The sequence below is a fragment of the Lygodium microphyllum genome, chromosome 14, assembly GCF_053477565.2.
Source record: "Lygodium microphyllum isolate KBCC chromosome 14, Lygodium_microphyllum_v1.1.10, whole genome shotgun sequence".
Classification (NCBI taxonomy): Eukaryota; Viridiplantae; Streptophyta; class Polypodiopsida; order Schizaeales; family Lygodiaceae; genus Lygodium; species Lygodium microphyllum.
The window spans coordinates 9,583,676-9,604,399 of NC_141148.1; the positions used below are offsets into that span (position 1 = coordinate 9,583,676).

A 20,724-nucleotide genomic window follows, 5' to 3' on the forward strand; every position below is an offset into this window, starting at 1 on the left:
CCACGTGCCACCATGAAGCAAGAAGGTTGGTGTTTCCATGCTTAATACCCTGATCTTCAAGGAAAAACTTGGCAATCAAAGACTAGGGATGCCAACCCTCACACAAAGCATGGAAGAGTGACCAATGAAAAGCAATCATGTGTGTATCCAAATCTAAACGAGCCCCACCTTTCATTTTTTCTTGGGGTGCAAACATGGTGCTAGGAGATCCAAGATATACCCATTTGTGTATACTCTCCTTCTTTCAAAGCAAGAACCGGATGGGCTGAGTCATTTCCCGTAGGTAAGTGTTTGACAAGGGAGCAATGGTAAGTAATGTGAAACCATGATACCATAATTGTTTGAGCAACTTTCAATTTTACATAGAAAGGCTAGGCTTGTGATTTCCAATATATGAACTTGTCCATGATGCATGTGGAAATCCAATCTATCAACATTTTAGGTGAGACATGTGCCCCCCAAAGGATAGCCCAAATGTCTAAGAACAGTGTCTTTGAGTACAATCGCACCTTGCCAACGCAAGGCCTGAAGATCACTTTCGATGCAGCTAATAAGGGTTGTGTTATGAGGATGTGAAATTTTGGTGCTTTGCTTAACATTTGATCAAGAGAGAATCAAATGTGCACCCTGAGATATCAGTTGATGCCAAAGGCAAAAGTTGTAATAAGTTAGCCTTATAAGTATTGGATGGTACCCGGTGTCAAATTCTGGCCTAGACCAATTTATTGGCCATTAATATTAATGGGGTGACATTAAAGACTAGGCATTAATTAATTAATTAATGTTGTTCTAGGGGCTAATAATTGCTTAGGGATACTTGGGAGACTAATTGGTCTAGCCAATTTAATTGTTGGCTGGTTAGATTAAATTTTTGAGCACTAAAATAATTATTAAATTAATTTTCAGAATTAATATTATGAGAATTAATTCAATAAGCTGGATAATGTTGAGAAATGGGATTAGAAGTTTGCTGCGTGGCAAAACTTCCCATGCAAATTGGATGGAATTGTTTTGGGGCTGGTTCAGGATCATGGCAGCCATTCAAAGGCTTGTGGAGGCTGGAGAGAGAGAGAGAGAGAGGGGGGGGGAGGAGAGTGCCGTTGCTAGCTGTTTGTGGCCGGTTTCCAGCCGTCAGAGAAAGCTTTATAGGCAGCTGACAGTATCTAGACAATGGGTAGCAGCAGACAAGATCTCCAGACTGCTGGATGACAGCATTTATTGTTGTTTTACAGTGGACAACTGCTGATTGAAGTACTTCCGCAACACAAGTCAGAATTCTCTCTCCTATCAGCTTCTATTCTCATCCATAGATAATCCCTCAACAGTTTCCAGCCATTTCTAACTTGGGGTGAAGAGCAATTATAGGAATTGCTGTTGAAACCCTAATTTACAGCAGAAATTAGGATTTAATAGCCACCTCGCGAAGCGTGCTCAAAATTGAGGGCCTAGTTATTGAATTCTAGGAGCTGAAATTGAAGGATTAAAGGGAGATTCAGGAGGCCAGCTAGCCAATATTGAATTTAAGGTTGTGCTGCTTGAGGACCTGTAACCATTTCACCTATGGAATTGCTTAGCCTGACCACATTTTTCCTAGCCAAGAAAGCATGTAAACCTTATAGAATTTATGTAACTGGCAATTATTCTCTTGGAATCCCTCTGATAATGCAGCAATTTTAGCCTGTTGACAAGATCTCTTTTGAATAGTATCAATGAACTGCAACAATCTCAGAGATAGGAAGCATAAGGCTAGATGTTACTTATTCTTTGTCTAGAGAGGGTAGTATAATGTATTCCATATTGCTTTAACCGTTTGCACATTACAAACCAATAGATTAAGAGAGGTTGCTCCTTGAGATGGAATATCCAATGAGAACTGATATAGTTATTGCTGCATATAGCCATCAAATATCTCATGCTAGAGAAAGGAGCAATTAACTTGCAAATGCAGGTTGCTCATAAAGCATTGAAAAGGATGGGTAGGGTGCTTATGCATCTAAACACTAGAGGGAAGTGATTGAAAAGAGCATAGCATTACAAAACCTCAATTTCCAAAGCCTCTGGCAAGAAAGAACCTCTCTCTCTCTCTCTCTCTCTCTCTCTCTCCCCCACCCCCCCATGTTGGGAGAGAGAAAAATATGGTGAAAAAATTGCCACTAAGAGCTTGTTCACACACACACACACACACACACACACGGAGACTCAAATCCGCAATTTTGGAACCATGTTTGCATCCAACATTTCTCCCCTTCTTTGTGATCGAAATGACAGTCCAATAATAAGGAAGGACTCAAACAAACGTGAGACAACCTGCTACTACGAAAGTAGTACCATGCCAAAGAATACCACCATGAGGAGATGGTGTGGAAGCTCACCTGATGATAGAGGAGATAAAAGGGAAGGATATTTTCATAAAGATACCTCTAGATCAAGTTGAAACCCTCGAGAAAGATGCGGAGTCCACCACTGAAGGCCTTAATAATGTCACACCAATAGAGGGCGAGTTGCCTTGGAGAAAGGAACTAGCTCAAGACATGGAACCAAGATGAAAGCCACCAAGCAAGAATGGAAGGAGGTTTGTCATTAAAGGGGTTAAAGAAGAAGCCAAGAAAGAATTGCAAGTGGTTACAAATAATGCTAAAGGATTCAAGAAGGCAGAGTTGGTCACTGCAACTATCAAAGAGGATAAAATGAGGCATGCAACGGGACTTATGTAAGGGTGATGGGCATTGAGGAGGAGGACATTTCCCGCGAAGAATATGGAAGGCATCTATGTGCAAAATCAGGATACCATGAAGAACCCCTCCCATTCCTAATATGGAAGGTGGGCAAGGATCTCATGCAACCAAGTGCAGTAATCTTACAGTTTGAAGAGGATATCAAGAATATTGCATTTCCCAAGAAGAGAAGTGTTTTGCAGGGGTTGGAGGGTATACCTGTCCACTTGGATAAAGATCTCATGCAAGCTCAAGTAGAAGATAGGAAGCAACAAATGCCAAAAATAAGGGGAGCGCGAGCACAATTGAAGAAGACAATGTATAGAAATAGTCATGTTATCATTGATGGCTAGGCAGTTGCACAAGGACAAACGGCCTAGGAGATGTGGGTACACCTCGTACTGAAGATCTGTAATAGAGCATTATGGTCAGATCTTGGATGGGGGTGGAGGACATGATCAGCAGTAGGAATGCATTCTTTCTTACAGAGACATATTGCTAATATCAGGGCCCAGAGACTAAGAGAGGGGACTACATTCTACCAGGCATAACAGGGTTGTGGGAATCAGCATTTAGAGGAGCACACGGACGGAGAACAGGTAGGGCTAGAGTATCAGACAGGGAGAGCTCCGGCAGAGGATCTGTAGCATGAGTAGAGACCTGTAGGCGGATTAGGTTCCGGGTGACAAAGACCAGGTTCATGTATATTGTGTGCACTACTTCCCACCTGATACCTCCAGCTATGCATAGACAGATTCTGCAGAGAAAATGGGATTGCCTCTAGAGGAAGATAAAGGAAGGACTACATCTCCGTAGTGCTCTCTGTGACGAGATCACTGTATGTCTGAGACTTGGAGAAGTTCTTTCAGTGGGAGACTTCAATGCAAGGACGATGGGCAGTCTGCAGACAATGCACTATGATTTCGAGGGAGATTCTATACAGTTATGGTTTACCTGTGATAAGGAGGTCTAGAGCCAATGTTTTGAGGCCATCATGGACCAAGTATAGAACTACACCCTATGCGATGTGCTATAGATAGTGATTTTACCAATGGAGCAGTTTGCAGTTCTAGATGAAGCTCACCAAGGAATTTTCGATGGCCTTTTTACTGCTAATGTGACTATTAAAAAAATCCAGCAGGCTGGATTGTGGTGGCCTACCATGCATGGCAATGTGCATAAGTGGGTCCGATGATGTGATTCTTGGCAAAGGTTGGGTTGACCTGGTGCCAAAGACCACTTGCCACTTCAGCCAATTCTACCCTTGTAGCCCCTCAAAAATGGGGTTTGGACTTTGTTGGTCCAATCTCATTGGCGACAACATACACAAAAAACAAGTATATCTTGATGGCAATTGACTCCTGTATGAAATGGGTGGAAGTATGGGCTCTTTTGTGAATAAAGGCTAAATCCAAGTAAGTTGATGTTGTGGCAGGCATACATCAAACTGACTAATGGATTATTACATTAACCATAACATATGTCTTGCTAAGGCTCAGAGGTGGATCGACAGTTCACGTCCTTGTATTCTCCCATCATCTCTCTGCAAAACCCTAATCACATAATCAGAACTGCAAGGTTTACACTCAATCTATCATTTCTCAAGAAGATTAGGACCATTATCACCCTTCGGATTGTGTGATTGCATCTAAGTCCTGCTGGCATCCTTATTAGCGTACTTGTTCTTGAGGGATTATGGACAATATTCCATACTTGGTACACTTGACAGGCAGATGTATATGGAGACTTTCGAATCAAGTGCACGAGCTGCAACCACTTTGTGCACTTGACTTACTATGTACTATGTTTCTTAGTGTCCACTTACATGTGAGGAGCTTAATCTGATTTAAAACTTATGAGCATGATGCATTTGTTCCTGATTTGACACTATAGTTTATGGTTGATAAATTTATCTGAATTCTTTTGTGAACTGCCATCTTTTTCATGATCAAGAAGAAGGACGACCAATATTTTCTATTGAGAGACTCTTTTCTCTTGTTATATTTATTGATGCAGGCATCATTGGTGAGTTTTGTACCACATATTGGACAAATTCTCAACTTTTTTCTCTTGGCTTTTTATTATGCATATTATTGCTTTGAGTAAGTATACTCTTCTCATCTGACCAGTGTGTGGTTTCTCCAGAATCTGTTAGATGCTTTTTTCCAGTTAATTTAGCTTTGATCTTGGTATTATCTTTGCAGTTACAAATGGGGTTTTGCAAGATGGAGCCTTGAAAGACGGCTCCTTTTTTTCGAAACAAACTGGGCTTTCTTTGCTGGTTTTGGTATTGTACTTCTTTGAATCTGTAAATACTGAAACTAAAATAGCAGAGTAGGCCGCACATCAGGATCAAGAATGCTCTTTAACAGATGCTACTTGAACAAAGGGAAGCTTCGTAAATCTGGCTGGGGTATTGATTCATATAGGAAAAATGGTTCACCATATTTCTGTTGGGTTCACCATGTTCTAGTGTTTTAAATGAACTTTGGATCAAACATCTTTCTAGTATGGTTTACTTCATTTGTTGTTCTTTTATGTTTTCCTTATACTGGTCTATGCTTTGGTTTGTTTTTTATTTTTAGAGCAGTGTTTTTCCCTTGTTACGATAAGATTTGTTAATCCACTACTGGGGTTTCAAACTTGGATTCTCACATATGCACTAGTGAAGTAGTAGTGGTGAAGAATTATAAACATCAACAAATAATGCATTTCTTCTGGTTTGATTTATGTTCATAGAGTGTTTGGTTTATGTGGTTATGTTATAACCCTTTTAAGCCACTGCGGGGTTCAAACTTGGCTTCCTGAAATATGCGGAAGTGGTGAGCTACTGCTGACAAGATTTATGATTTGTGCTCGAAGAAAGCATAATTCCTAACCAACTTGAATAACAGAGTCTTGTCAGGGTTAGTTTCTCTTAATTTCAACTGACTTCCTTGTTCTCCAGGGAGCCCTTGTGTATTGGCATCTTTTTTCCTCCCTCCACTTGTGAGTGATGGTGTTAGAGATATACTTTTACCTATGGTAAGAAAGTTAGAATGACTTTTGTTTTTCACTTTGTGCATGTTAGGACTGACCATGCAATTCACTCTGGCAGTTTGTGCTTGTGGCAACTGTTTCCAATCCAGGTGCTGTAGTTGCCTCTTATACAGGGGGAAAAGATTCTTCTCATGCACCAATAGTGAAGGTTCCTGTGTTTTATCTAGCTAACATGTCGATGTAAGCTTCTCAAACACAATCAGCATTTGCTATTGAGTTTTGAGTATAACTCCTTTCAAGCTTTTCTTATTGAGAGTTTATTCCTGCTCTTGCAGGCTACTGCTTGTTCGCACATTCCGAGGACTTACTAGGTTCATATCATCGAGGAGCTAAAATCACCCATCACAGAGAGGATATTCTTTAAAATTCCTTAGTGTTCGATTCTGTAAATAAAAAGTATCCACAAGCTTGTGCCATACATTCTAATCCACGCTGATTGTAACATATACAACTTGGTCAAAGATCCGAGTTGAACAATATTTAATTGCGCCTTCTAGTGAAGGGACCAATCACTTGTACATATCAAACCAGCAACATGTTGAATACCACATGGGATTTTTGGATGTGAGAGCTGTGTTCAGTCTTGCAAATGGCTTGTATATATGTACTAAACTTCCAGGTGTTTGAAATTTGTTTTCCATCGCTTGTACATATCAAACCACCAACATGTTGTGGTGTTGGTTAGCTACCATCTTGAAGGGGGGGGTGGGGGTGGCGGGGAGGGGGTTGAGCTAGCATCTTGAAGGAAGTTTGGTGCCACTTGCCTAAGCCAGCGGCCTGCTGGACTTGGAATTTGTCTGATACCTCATTCCTTGTCCAGTCTAGATGATGTATCTTATTAGGAATATTATCCTGTGTGTGTGTGGGTCTCTTGAGTATCTTGTGAGGTGGATCTAGACATTGTCGTGGGACATAGCTATCTTTTTCATTGCCTATAGTCAGCTAGGCTGATGCAACTCGTTATTCAAGCAAGGCAACAACCTCCACATGTTGGCAAGTGTTCGACTCCAGCAAATTTGGCAAATATGTCTAAGCTGCCCATGGGACTTGGGAGCACTTACCTAAGTGCACTCACCCATTTTTAGTCCACCCATCCCTTCCCTCCCTCCTTACTTGCCCATCCTAAGTGATGCCAAATAGATCACCTGTCAACCAGCAACAACCGCTCCCCCCCCACCCTAAGTGAGTCATCGACCAATTCCTTGGCAGAGTCTTTTGCCAAATTCCCAAGGGTTACGAAGGAAGGTGGAATGGGGAGGGGTCATCAGGGCAACGGTGAGAAGATCCCCGCGCCCCCCCCCCCCCCCCCTTGGCCTAAGTGAGTCATCGACCAATTCCTTGGCGGAGTCTTTTGCCAAATTCCCAAGGGTTACGAAGGAAGGTGGAATGGGGAGGGGTCATCAGGGCAACGGTGAGAAGATCCATTACAATGAGGGCTTGCAATTTGGATGGGATTAACAATCTTGTACCCCTTCAATAGGCTTCTAGGTTTGTCCTCTTGGACTGAGTTCTCTAATCATGTGTTTGTTAAGAGGAGTGTAGCTTTGATGCTACAACCCAATGATACCTAGCCTCCCCATGTCAGCCTATGTCAAGTGATGGTGTGCAAAGACACCTTAGCCATGAAAACCCATCCAACTATTGGTGCATTATATAGCCAAAGGGCAACCTTGTCTAATTAACCTCTTTGGTTGAACTCTCCTAACCAACTACTATTGATCATCTATTGTTGGATGTCATATAATATACTAAAACCCCAATGTAGTGTGTTTCAAAAAGTAGACATGGCATGGGCCCCTCTTGAAAGTTCTAGTTGATTGTCATAGGCTTTCTAGAAATCCAATAGTAGGATTGATATATGTTGACCACTTCCAAAATAGTCTCAAAAAGTAAAGTGTTGCTTTCTAGAAAACAACTATATGTGACAAAGCTTTGTTTATGTTCATGGATATTGAAGAGGGGCCTTGTGGGAAGATAATGGTGATGGGTTGCAACCCCTTGATCTCCTTCTTGACAAGTCTACCGCATGTTGGGAGGCCAATTGATACATCTTGATGCTATTAAGGATTTTTGGAAACATTGCTAGCACATCAACCACCCTCATCAGAAGTCTTATTTGGGGCATAAGTTTGCTCCTCCCTATCATGAGAAAGTTACTAGGGCTTACCTTTGGTTTTTAAAGTACTAGTGACCATATGGTTCATCATACCTTTTAAGGAAAGAAGGTGCCCTTTGCATTGTATGTAAACTAGGTACTAAGCAATATCTCTAATCATAGAAGTGGATGGAAATCTAGATTTGGTTAGATGTACTTAAGGTTGGACTTAGTTAGCTAGGTGCTTCTCTATTTTCTATTTTGAGTAGCCTTATAGTCCTAGGATTGACACAATTATTGCTTGGTATTGGTGCCACACTTGTGAGGAGTGTAGTGAGTGGCCATCTAGAGGCATAATGGATTTTAAGGCCCTCCCACTTTCCTTGAGGAGGTTTATTTTAGTTATTTAATTGTAAATAAGCATAGTTATTTCATCGAACATTAGTAGACATCAAGCCATAGACAAGCCATGGATTACTCTTATTTCAAATCAACCATGACATAAGGGAGCCATAGCTGTAGATGAAGATGAAATTGACAATGAGAAAAGCATGACATACCTCATGTTGGTGGACATGGATACTCGCCTCCATGTATGGTAGGAAGTCCCAAGGATATCCTTAAGAAGATAGCCTTCAAATTGATAAATGTCAAGAGATATACAAAATGTTACATCTCTACCTTTTATACCTAACCCTAGTTTTCATAACTTAGGTTAATTTTCCTAGGGCTAAGGGTAATGCAAATATGCTTAATGACAATCCAAGTCGGCATGAAATAGTATTGTTCTCAAAATAAAAATATGGATGAAGCGCCAAAGAAATAGCTCTGCAAGATGTAGATCTTGTTGAAGAAGCATTCAAATGAATATGATGAAGACCATTGATTGAAGAAGCAAAAATAGTAGACTAATATTGGATTTCCTACAAACTGAAAGAAATAGGGTTGATTGTAGTAAAATTGCCATAAAGTTTCATGGATAGTTCCAAATTGCACAAGTCAGATATCATGATGAAGTGGACAAACATAAAATCTTCCTTTGAGAGCATGACAAAGCAGAGTGTCACTGAAGCAAAACACCTTTGGGAGCAAACAGATACCCATCAAAGTAATTATCATTTTTATGAGAGAGATTCGATTAAAAGGAAATAAATTAGGCATATCTTGAAAATCATATGCATGCAGATCCTCAAAGCCAATCATCACTTGGATGAAATGGAAAGCCATCCATTGGGTCAAAAAACTCATCATGGATGTCATCCTTCATTTAATGTAGCTCTTCATAGGAAGGATTGGCTTCAATTTGTAGTAAATTTCCCTCAGGTATCTCTTCATCATTCAATTCTTTAATGATGGTCATGTAGCTTTAGCACTTTTAGCCTTACACTTTTGCCTTTGATTGATTGTCCTTATTTTGCCACATTTGTAACACAACCCTTTTGCATGCACATCATGAAGCTTATCACTTATCAATAGCTTGCTATTGGTATTATTAGATGAAGGCTTGGTTCCAATCTCAACCCTTTTAAACTCACTTTTTACCTCAACACTAGACCTATAATTATTCCCTAGTTTTGAAGAGTATGCAATAGGAAAATTAGGCACTTTGTTGTAGGTATTGTTGTAGGTATTGGACCCTTGTTTCCTTGCCTTATTCCCTCTCTTGATTGGCTGAAATATTTCCCTAATCTTTTGGATTGGTTTGACTGTGAAGCTCCCACTAATTTAGGCTAAAAATTTGACAAATCCCTCTTGTGCTTTTGACTATATCTTTCAACAAGTTGAATGGTCTCATGGATGATTGTGGGCTACATAGCTCCAACCTCTAAAGATAGGGCAGGATCAAGGACAAAGGTGTACTTATTAATTTGGTTGTATTCAAAATGCCTTCCATATACATGGATAAATTAAAAACAAGCTTGAATAATGTCTAATGGTAGGACCCTTTGTTGAAGTCCATACGACTGCATTTCTAGCTTCTCCTTTTCTATTGGTGAAATGTTAGAGTACGACCATTGGCTGTCCAAAAGAGTGGTGCTCCACATTTGCTTGACCATAAGATGATTGCCTCCCTTCATTCTTGTCTTCATGAGTGGGTTGATTATTAAGTTCAACTCTCCTAGGCATGCTTATGGGTTGTGGATAGAAAAACTTTGTAAAATGGAGCGCATCCATTTTGCCTAGAGTTGAAATGCGCTCCCTCATGTTGGTCATTATTCCTTGGAGTGAATTCATCTCTTGCCTTGTACTTGGCTTTCATTTGAGGTGGTTGATAATGCTCAATCTTGATAGCTCACCTATCTTAAATTTAGGTCCACTATGCTAATTTGTTTGTCTAGGTATTGTAGGCTTAGTTGGGGTTGAATTAGAAATAGTAGATATTGGTGTAGGAGTAAACTTGTCTCACTGAGTAATGTTCATGTGCTTTATCTCATTGGGTAATTATTGGTAGTCATTAGAATCAAGAGATGCATTATTGCACTCGTCCAAGTGATAGAAATTTGTGCACTAGACATACTAATTCTCACATCTTCTTTCTTATGATTGATATCATCATCAGAGGGATTTTGTTCATTATGATATGCCAAAATATCCTCATTAATAACATCCATTGTTTGATCCTTTTTCTTCTTCTTGGCCATAAATATTTGAGTGTTGTCTATGTGACTCGCTGTCAGTGCTTCAACTATAGCTTTTGATTTGGCTGTCCAAATGACAAGCTTTTTGGTTCTAAATGGAGATTACAATGTTCACTTCAGTGTAATTATTTCACTTTCTCATTAGAATCAACTTGCAAATTTTTGTAACCACATTTCCAAATCTATCCAAAACATGACAATCACTTGTTTGCACCATGTTTGATATCTGTAATGACTTGTAATCCCTAATTTACACCTATAAATACTTGGGAAATAGTATAGGTACCTATAGAGAATGTATGGAAACCTTCTTGAACTAATAGAATCTTGTGGGAACAAAAATATGTTGAAAATACCCTATAGTACCCTCCACAGTATGTGTAAGTACTATAACATTGTAGTACTCTGTTTAGAACTATGTAACTTTATTGTTTGAATCTATAATAAACATGTGACTACTTTTTTGAAACAACCTTTAACTACTTTGGATATTTAAAAGGTCTTCATTCTCCACTTGGGTACCTGTGGTTAGGGATATATCAACAGAGTCAAGGCTCACTAAATGGGCCTAGGACTATCAAGGGTATGCAAAGTTCTATCCTAGACCTAGTTGTGCACCCCTTCAGAGTCTTTAGTAGTAGGGGAGGGCCACCTCACTGTTGTCCTACTACCTCTTCCAACATTCGACTTTTTTCTCATTAAGAAATCAACATGGTAGCTCAATATTAAAATAATCAAACAAGCATGTCATGCATTGATTGAAAAATAAACTTTCAATATTTCATTATGTACAATAATAGGAATGGAACGGAGATATTAAATGGATAGAGAAAAGGGATTACTATACGCAACCAGTGACTCGTTGCATTGCCACTTACCCTTCTTACAAAGGATTTTAGATTATCAATGACCAATCACAACAAACCAACCAGTGTTATAGATTAGAGGGAAAGGTTGATCTATAATAGAATTCTCTATCTATAATAGAATTCTCTGACAAGATTTCAATCAAAATACATTGCACAAAGACATTAGGCTATTGATTTGATTGAAATGTACATTCTAACAAAGAGAGTAGCTTCTAATCCAATGAAAGACTCAATTCTTGAATCTTCTTAGCAAGTGGATCAAGGCCTAGTAAATGGTTGATGGAGAGATCAATAATCAAGAAAATACATCTTCACAAGTTGACTTGATGCTTGATTCCACACAAATCCAATGCAATGGAAGCTCAAATGATGATGTAGCTTCCTTCTTGAATAGCATTTGAGGCATCTTAATGCTCAACAATGATAAATTGAGCCATTGGACACAAAAACCCTAAGTTAGAGTTCCATAATAGCTTCATGGCTCTAAGTTTTCTTCCATGCTTTGATTATTGCCATAAGTTTGAAGTATGACTGCTATAATAAACCCTTTCCTTGAAGATTGAAAGCTTTCTTTAACAATCTTCAAAATTCCATGAAGATTTATGAGTTGCCCTGTTGTCTATAGAGAATGGAAGAAGAATATGATGGCCAAGAGGGGAAATGCTAAATCTTAGCATAAAGACTTGCCATGAGTGGTATAGAGTAATCTTGACCAAGAAGTGAAGAAATCTCTAGGAAATCTGGAGCTTTCAACGATCATTCATGGCTATCCTACTTGTTATCCATAGTTAGGGTTTAATAAAGTGTTGGAAAGGCAAGCAGGGTGGAAGAAGGCTTTCATTACTTGTCAAAGATGCTTTATTGAGAAAATTACCTGAAAACAATGCAATTTGTATTGAATAGATTGATGCTCTCATTGCTTTGAACCTCAAGACTATATTATGGGTGCTTAAGAAAAATCTTGCGAAGAGGGAATAAGAGTTCTTCAAAAAGTAGAAAAGAAAATAGTATTTTCCAAGTCAGATGAGTCCTATTTTGTCATTTTGTCTTCAAAAATGGCTTGTAAATTAGTGACGACTTGCCAAACTCATAAGGTCACCACCATTTTTTTCCACACCATTTTTAGAAGATCCAAAATAACCGCAATTCGTTGTAGGGAATCTTGACTAGTCATGTTTATGGTCAATAACTAGACTATGACTAAATCTTTTAACTTCTATGCCATGTCTTCAATGCAGAAACTAGACCATGAGTTGAAAATGACTTCCCAGTTGGATCAAAGCTAGGATCTCATACCACTATCAAGAAGAATAGCTCTAAAGCAAAGAAACTAAAAATATCTCATGGAACACAAGTAGACATCAAGCCATAGCCATGACATGGGTTAGTCTTATTCCAAATCAATCATGACACAAGGGAGCCATAACTATAAATGAAGATGTTTCATGCTGGTGGACATTGGATACTCACCTCCATGTATGTGGGAGATCCCCAAGAGATCTTCAAAAACATAGTCTTCAAATTGATAAGTGTCAAAAGATGCACAAAATGCTACTTCTCTATCTTTTATACCTAGCCCTAGCTCTCATGACTTGGATTTTTTGATCAATTATTATTATTAATGATTAATTATTAACCACTTATTTTTAATTATGAGCCACATTTTTTCCCGGTCTAGGGCTCATATGAGGGTGCTATTTAAATAGTATAATTCTTTCATACTAAATAATTCTTTTATATACAAAAATACAAAAGATTATTTCATAAGAAAGAAAAATTTCATACTAAATAATTCTTTTATATAAAAAAATACAAAAGATTATTTCATAAGAAAGAAAAATTTCACTAATATTTTTCTTCATAAAAAATGGTAAGCCATGTATTTGCTGACGTGTCCCCATCTTAACCACATATTTTTGGGGGCCATGGGGGGGTAAAAGGCCCTTGGGCCTGCCTGTGTATAGTGACCGCCCATATTCTTTATTCATATATATATGAGATAGTGCAATAAGGATGTCATATGATTCTTGACATCACCTACATTGTGTGTGCTCCTCTCTCTCGCATCTTCCTCTTCTCCTTCTCCATTGCCATTGCATCCCCTTCGACTGGTATCAGAGCTTGGTCCTCTAGAGTGCGATTGGGCCGTGCACGCAATGTACAAGATCCTATTCTGAGGTATTCTCAGCCCGTTCACAGTTTCACAATAGGGTTTCAAGAAGAGGTAGCCATAGCTTCACTTGTTGGAGCTTGTTTCTACTTTCCCTTGGCTTGAGCCTTTGTAGGCTTGTTTGGGGCTAGTGCATGCCATCATTGGCACTTGGCTTAAGGCCTCCTCACCCTGTTTTGCTTAGCCACATGCTACTGTACCAGCAATGTGATTTGTGCCAGGTTCACAGCTTGAATGGGTAGCAAGCTCTTTCACAAGATGATCATCATGCTTGATGTCTAGAGCACCTTGGACCACTTGGCAATGATCTACGACACCTATTGAAGCTTGCACATGACTTGGGGCTTTGATCTTGATCTCCTCTTGGCTGTATAAATAGCAGCAAGACTAATTTTAGCTTGTCCGAGACATTTACAACAACCCTAGCTCATTTACTTTATCTGGCACTTGGTTATGGGTTGTTAAAGCCTCCCAACACTTGGCTTTGGGTTTGGGCATTGATATTTATGGTTGGCATTGAGCTTGGAGGTAATTTAGCTCAGCCATGGATTGTTTGAACAGTCCCAAGACAATCATAAACAAGGCAGCACCTTGTCATTGATCTTTACAGGTACATGTGATGGTCATTTGATGCCCAACTATACCCAGATGATGCCTTTATGTCAGGGAATGTATACCTATGGTTTGTTGCCTATCAATTTGAGCTTGGTTTGAGCACTGATTTTATCAATTTAGAGTTTATTTGTTTTTGCTGGAATATGAAAGGGAAGTGGAACCCAAGAGGAAGAAGCTTGGAGGTTGGAGCTATGGCGGATGGAGAGCAAGAGCCAAGAGAGAGAGAGAGACTCAAAAGTGGGAACTCCAACAACCACAATGTGTGGCCAGGCCTTCCTTTATTCAAACTGTCACTAAAAGAATAAAGAATAAGTGAATGTGACGGGCGCCCACCACTTGCAGTGTGCAGTGGCGGGTACTATCAATGTAGTAATACATAGGCAGCTAGGCGGAGGTGCCTTTACCCCCAACAACCTCCCACTTAAAGGTGAGTCTGCCCCAGTGAGAGAGAGAAAAAAGAAAAGACAGTACAACATGTACACATGTACAATAGGATGAGGAAAAAGATGCCATCTCATCCAATGCCCATCAATCTCCCGAGGAAGGCAAATCGCTCAGTAGTGAGGCTCTTCGTGAGCAAGTCTGTAGGATTTTGCTCAGTCGAAATCTTGACAAGGTCAACAGATCTATCCTCAACAACCTCGCGAATGAAGTGATACCTCACATCAATATGTTTCGTATTCGCATGGAAGACTGGATTCTTGGCCAACTGGATGGCACTCATAGAATCCGAATGCAGTGTAGGCATATCATCTGTCATACCAAGGTCTGCAATCAAACGGCCTAACCAGATAGCCTCCTTGCAAGCCTTTGTGGCTGCAATATACTCGGCCTTTGTAGTAGAAAGTGCTGTACACTTCTGCTCCCTGGACATCCAAGAGATAGCCCCTCTAGCATAAGTGAATACATAGCTAGAAGTGGACTTCCTACTATCTGCATGTCCTGTATAATCAGAGTTAGTGTACCCCACGACTCCTGTATCCTGGCTGGCATAACAAAGACACATATCTGCTATGCCCTTCAGATACCTCATGATACCCTTCATAACATCCAAATGTTTCTTACTAGGTGTAGCCATATAACATGCACAATCCTAACTACAAAAGCTATATCTGGACGAGTGGCTATCATGGCGTACATAAGACTGCCCACGACTGATGCATATGGAATCTTGGCCATCTCGGCCCTCTGCTTATCTGTCTGCGGACAATTGGCCTGCGAAACCTTCACATGAGAAGGTAATGGACAGCCAATAGGCTTAACATCCTGCATGCGGAAGTGCTCAAGGACTTTGTGAAGGTACTCCCTTTGTGACAGATAGAGTAGTCCCTGGGATTGATCGCGCGTAATGCACATACCAAGTATATGAGAGGCCTGTCCCAGATCTTTCATCTCAAAGCTCTTCTTAAGCTGAGCCTTAAGAGCATCTAGCTCCTCATGAGCTGTCCCTGCTAAAAGCATGTCATTCACATAGAGTACCAAAATCAGTAAAGAACCATCATGGGCTTTCTTCATGTACATGCATGGATCCATAGCACTGCGACTGTAGCCCTGTGACTGCATGAATGCATCAAAATTATGGTACCATTCCCTAGGTGCCTGCTTCAAGCCATATAGACTCTTCTTTAGCTTGCACACTAGGCGTTCCCTGCCAGGGTCTGCAAAGCCCTCAGACTGATCCATGTAAATCTCATCATGCAAGTTCCCATGTAAAAAGGCCATCTTGACATCCATCTGGTATAAGTCTAGGTCAAGCTGTGCAACCAAGGCCAAGGCTAAGCATTGGGTGGTCATCTTGACCATACGAGAAAAGAATTCATCAAAGTCAAAACCATGCTTCTGCTTAAAACCCTTAGCAACCAATCGAGCCTTGTATGCTGGCTTGGGGTGTCCAAAGGTACTTTTCAGCTTGTATACCCACTTGCATGGCAAAGCCTTCTTACCCTGAGGCAAGGAAACCAAATCCCAAGTCTGATTCTTATGTAATGAGTCAAGCTCAGACTGCATAGCCCTTTCCCAAGAGTGACAATTGCCCCTGTGCATAGCCTCATCATAAGTGAGAGGCTCTCCTGCATCTGTAACCAATACATAATCCATAGAGGGTGCAAAACGGTCAAGAGGTCATCTATCTCTAGTAGAATGCCTCAATCCAGGCTCTGCTACCTGACCGAAATCCTGTCTAACATCAGCATGTCTACCATCTCGACCATGAGCATCAGGTGATGCTGCGTGCTGTCTAGCTGTCCGTGGAGCAGATTGAACAGGAGCAGGTGGCTCCTCCTAAAAGATAACTATGTGTACTTCAACCACTTTCTTAGGCTGCATATGCATTTTGTCCTAATGAAAGATGACATCATGGCTACGGATCACTTTCTGCGCTTGCGGATCCCATAGACAGTAACCCATCTCTCCTACATCTCCATAGCCAATGAAGATGCATTTGACACTTTTAAGATCCAACTTATTGCGTTTGTCCTTGGGTACATGGCAGAATGCCTCACATCCAAAGACATGCAAATAATCATAAGAGGGAGACTTGCTTGCCCATACCTCCTTTGCAACCTAAAAGTCAATTCCACTGCTAGGCGACTTGTTAATGAGATGCACTGCAATAGTAGCTGTCTCAGGCCAAAAGTGCTGCGATAAGCCAGCCTAGTTAAGCATGCTACGGACCCTTTCCTGAATGGTCCTATTCATGCGTTCAACCATACCATTCTGGGGAGGGGTGTAAGGGGGAGTCAACTGACGCTTAATATCCCACTCATCACAAAACTGCTCAAAAGCACGTGATACATACTCACCCCCATTATGTGACCTGAGGCATTTGAGCCTTTTCCTAGATTGGTTCTCTGCCAATGCAAGCCAACGATGAAATGTGTCTAAGACATCGGATTTTCTCTTTATGGGATAAGCCCAAACCTTACGTGATTAATGATCTATGAAATTAACAAAGTACTTTGCCCCACCAACTGACTGATAGGGTATGGGCCCACATAGATCTGAGTGCACAAGAGCCAAGGGCTCACCCATGCGTTTCTTACCAGACTTTTTATGCGTATTTCTAGTTTGCACCTACCACACAAACAATGATCACAAGAATCAAAATGCAAAGAGTCAAAAGGCAGAAGATACTACAAAGCACAGATCATTTTCATTCCTTTAAGATACATATGCCCCAAACGAGCATGCCAAAGGGATACATGGGGAATAGAACCCACAGAAAAAACATGATCCAATGTAGCTCCAGATACAAGGGATAGAGGCTGCCAGACTTGGTACCTCTTGCAAGTACAAGCCTACCACGAGTAATCTTCCATGCAGAGTCTCCAAAAGACACAAAATACCCTGCATCATCAAGCTGTCCAGCTGATGCAAGGCTGCGAGTCAACGCAGGTACATAGCGTACATCATGCAAAACAAAAGAACAGCCAGAAGAAAACTGTAGCCTAACATCTCCAATGCCCACAATGTCAAGAGACCCGTCATCACCGAGACACACAGAACTAGACATGGTATGATAGGTATGAAACCAATCTCGACAGGGTGTGACATGAAAGGACACACCTGAATCCAAGAGCCAACACTGCGCATACATAGAATGTATCTCAGGAGCCTGTAAGGCATCACATGAAGAAGCTGCAAGTATGTAATCATTATCTGAATCAATGGCCTGCATGACATTAACCTCTTCTATCTTCACACTGGACTTTGCAGGTACAATACTGCGCTTAGAAGACTTTTCCTACACTTTTTCTTTTCCATTTTTCTTGCGCTTATCATCGCACATTTTATGTCATTGCGGTTTAATATGTCGTGCTTTCTCACAATAATGACAGGTAAGATCAGACTTCCATCCATGGGACTTACTGCGACACGTGACTTGGAGCTACGCTTCTGAGAGTCCCTGCCCTTATGATCACTATCATGCCTGCCATGTCTGCCACCTCTAATGGTCAATGCATGTGAAGAGCGGGAAGTATCATTGTTTCTCGTGTTGATTTCCTTAGTCAATAAAGCACTCTCAACATCTTTGATTTTCAGCCCATCAAGCTTATTCGTGCATATGGTAGTACGGAATACATCTCATGATTCAGGCAAGATGCCAAGCAAAAACGACGGGTGCAAGTTGTCTTTGAACTCAATACCCTGTGACAATAGACTCTTCATGATAGCATGAAATTGACTGAAATGAGATGAAGGGGAGGTCCCCTCCTTCATGCGAAGGTCCATTAACTGCTTTAGCCAATACATCTGTGATACAGGACTTTGCTGCACATAGAGCTCCTGAATCTTTTCCCATAAATCCCATGCACTCTGATTTTCATCTTCAACAACATTATGATGGACATCTTCTGAGAGTGACAAAATAATGGTAGACTTGCATAGCTCATCAACTTCCATCCAAGCATAATCATCCATATCCTCAGGTTTAACACCCTTGAAACGCAAGGGTTTAATATGCAACTTTTGCACTATTCCATGAAGCTCAAACGATGCTCAAATCTGCTTCAAATCAGTTCCAAAGCATAGACATAACATCCCATAACATCCGGGCATCATTGGGCATCAATAGGCATCAAACGGATCATGCCATGAAGCATTAAATAGTAAATGTCAAGTGCTGCCTTGTTTTGACAGTCTTGGGACTGTGTTTACAGCAAAGGGCTAAAGGGGGAAGCACTCGAATCATGCACCGGGAGCCAAGATCTAATGCGGGGAGTCAGAAGATGATCAGAAAGGTTGCAAACAATGCTGGGAAGCCGGGAAAGGAGCTAGAAATGCCAGGAGGGGATCAGCCCAACAAGGTGCCAATGGAAGGCTCTGATGTTGAGGGGGCTCTGATGCAGCCCTACAAGGTGCCAATGGAAGGTCGGAAGCTCGGGCAGGAGGCATGAGATCAAAGCATACCTGCAAATGAAGGTGCCATGGCTGCCATTGAAGCTCGGGTTGAAGCTCTTCAAATTCGGGCTGAAGAGAATGCCGGGCAAGCTCCAATGCCTTTGCTCTAATACCAATTGAAAGGGAAGTGGAACCCAGGAGGAAGAAGCTTGGCGGTGAGAGCTATGGTGGATGGAGAGCGAGAGCCAAGAGAGAGAGAGACTCAAAAGAGGGAACTCCAACAACCACAATGTGTGGCCGGGCCTTCCTTTATTCAAACTGTCACTAAAAGAATAAAGAATAAGTGATTGTGACGGGCACTCGCCACCTGCAGTGTGCAGTGGCGGGTACTGTCAGTGTAATAATACATAGGCGGCTAGGCGGAGGCGCCTTTACCCCCAACAGAATATTTAGGGCTGAGTCTCTCATGTGGAAGATTCTATGGTTGGTTATCTCGATATCACATGCATTGTTATGGCATTATCGCCTAGGCCATATGCACCACAGAGAGATGGAGCTATTGTCTTGTATGGGCTCCTTGATGCCTTCTTTATCACATGCAGGTCTTGGTGCTTGCCTTGATAGTACTTATGGTCCTTGTAGAACCCCTTTGGCTCATGGCGATTGTGAGAGGCATGATCCTCTAGATCTTGTTCATTGTGCGATGTATGGACCTATGCCTTCCCAGCCACTTGGTGGAGCGTCGTACTTTATGACCTTCGTGGATCATGTTACCCACTATGTTTGGGATTTTCCCTTGGTACAAATTGAGGATGCCACAGTTATGCTTGACAGGTTTATGGATTCTACTGGTTGCAAGCCTAGGTGCTTGCAAATGGATTATGAGAGTCATGCTATCTCTCCTAGCTTTCAGTCCTATTGTCACGAGTCTAGCATTGATTTCGTATGCCCAAGATATTATGCGATTGCTCATGGCATGTACCTAACTCTACATGCAAAGGTTGCTTCTATGCTTACCACAGTTGGGTTATCTTATGGGTTTTGGGCTGAGGCCCTTATGATGGCAATCTACTTACTTAATAGGAAACCATGTCTGACTTTGGATGGTATTACACTACACGAGGCATGGAGTTGCATGAGACCCTCCTACGATTACTTGAGGATGTTTAGCTACTAGGCATTTGTATATATGCCAGATATGCCTATGTCACGCAGATGTATCCTCCTTGGTTATGGAGATGGTGAATTTCAGGCTTATAGGTTATATGATTTGGATACCTAGCAGGTTATATGCAGCCGTCATGCTGTCTTTTCTCTCAAGCCTCTTGATGCGTGTTTAGTGCGCTTTATGGTTGATGCTACAACCGTATGTCAGTCTTCTGCTTTGTTGAGGTTGCATACTATCTTGAGACCCCGTTTGACATGTGTTCGAGGTGTTGGCCCTTCTATGATTGAATTTGGAGAGTCTATGTGCTCTCAGCTGTCTCCTATGCGCTACGCTAATGCTATGAGCTCCTCTAATGCTTATGCATTACAACCTTGCACTCAAGAGTTGTGCTTGCTTCATGAGAAGCATTCTTGGACTGCTCCGTTGTATGGAGCTGTGGGATCGCTTGTCTCCTGGATGTCATGGACTTGGGGATTCATATTGTCTCTTTTCCTTTTTCTTTGTTTTTCCACTCCCTGGCCCATTTGCCTTTAGTGGGAGGTTGTTGGGGTAAAGAAATTGGGGATGCATATTCCT

At 41.1% G+C, this 20,724-nt stretch overlaps 1 protein-coding gene across 1 annotated transcript in view; it reads left to right on the top strand.

Annotated features, from left to right (window-relative positions):
- The window catches only part of LOC148025312 (etoposide-induced protein), a 51,011-nt gene extending 44,677 nt beyond the window's left edge, over window positions 1-6,334 (top strand). Inside the window, exons 7-11 of the mRNA XM_087692245.1 lie at window positions 4,731-4,816; window positions 4,919-5,001; window positions 5,662-5,738; window positions 5,812-5,933; window positions 6,029-6,334. Coding sequence (XP_087548371.1) covers window positions 4,731-4,816; window positions 4,919-5,001; window positions 5,662-5,738; window positions 5,812-5,933; window positions 6,029-6,086 — 426 coding nt within the window. The 3' untranslated portion in view covers window positions 6,087-6,334. The remainder of the gene's footprint in view (window positions 1-4,730; window positions 4,817-4,918; window positions 5,002-5,661; window positions 5,739-5,811; window positions 5,934-6,028) is intronic.
- The last annotated feature ends 14,390 nt before the right edge of the window (window positions 6,335-20,724 follow it).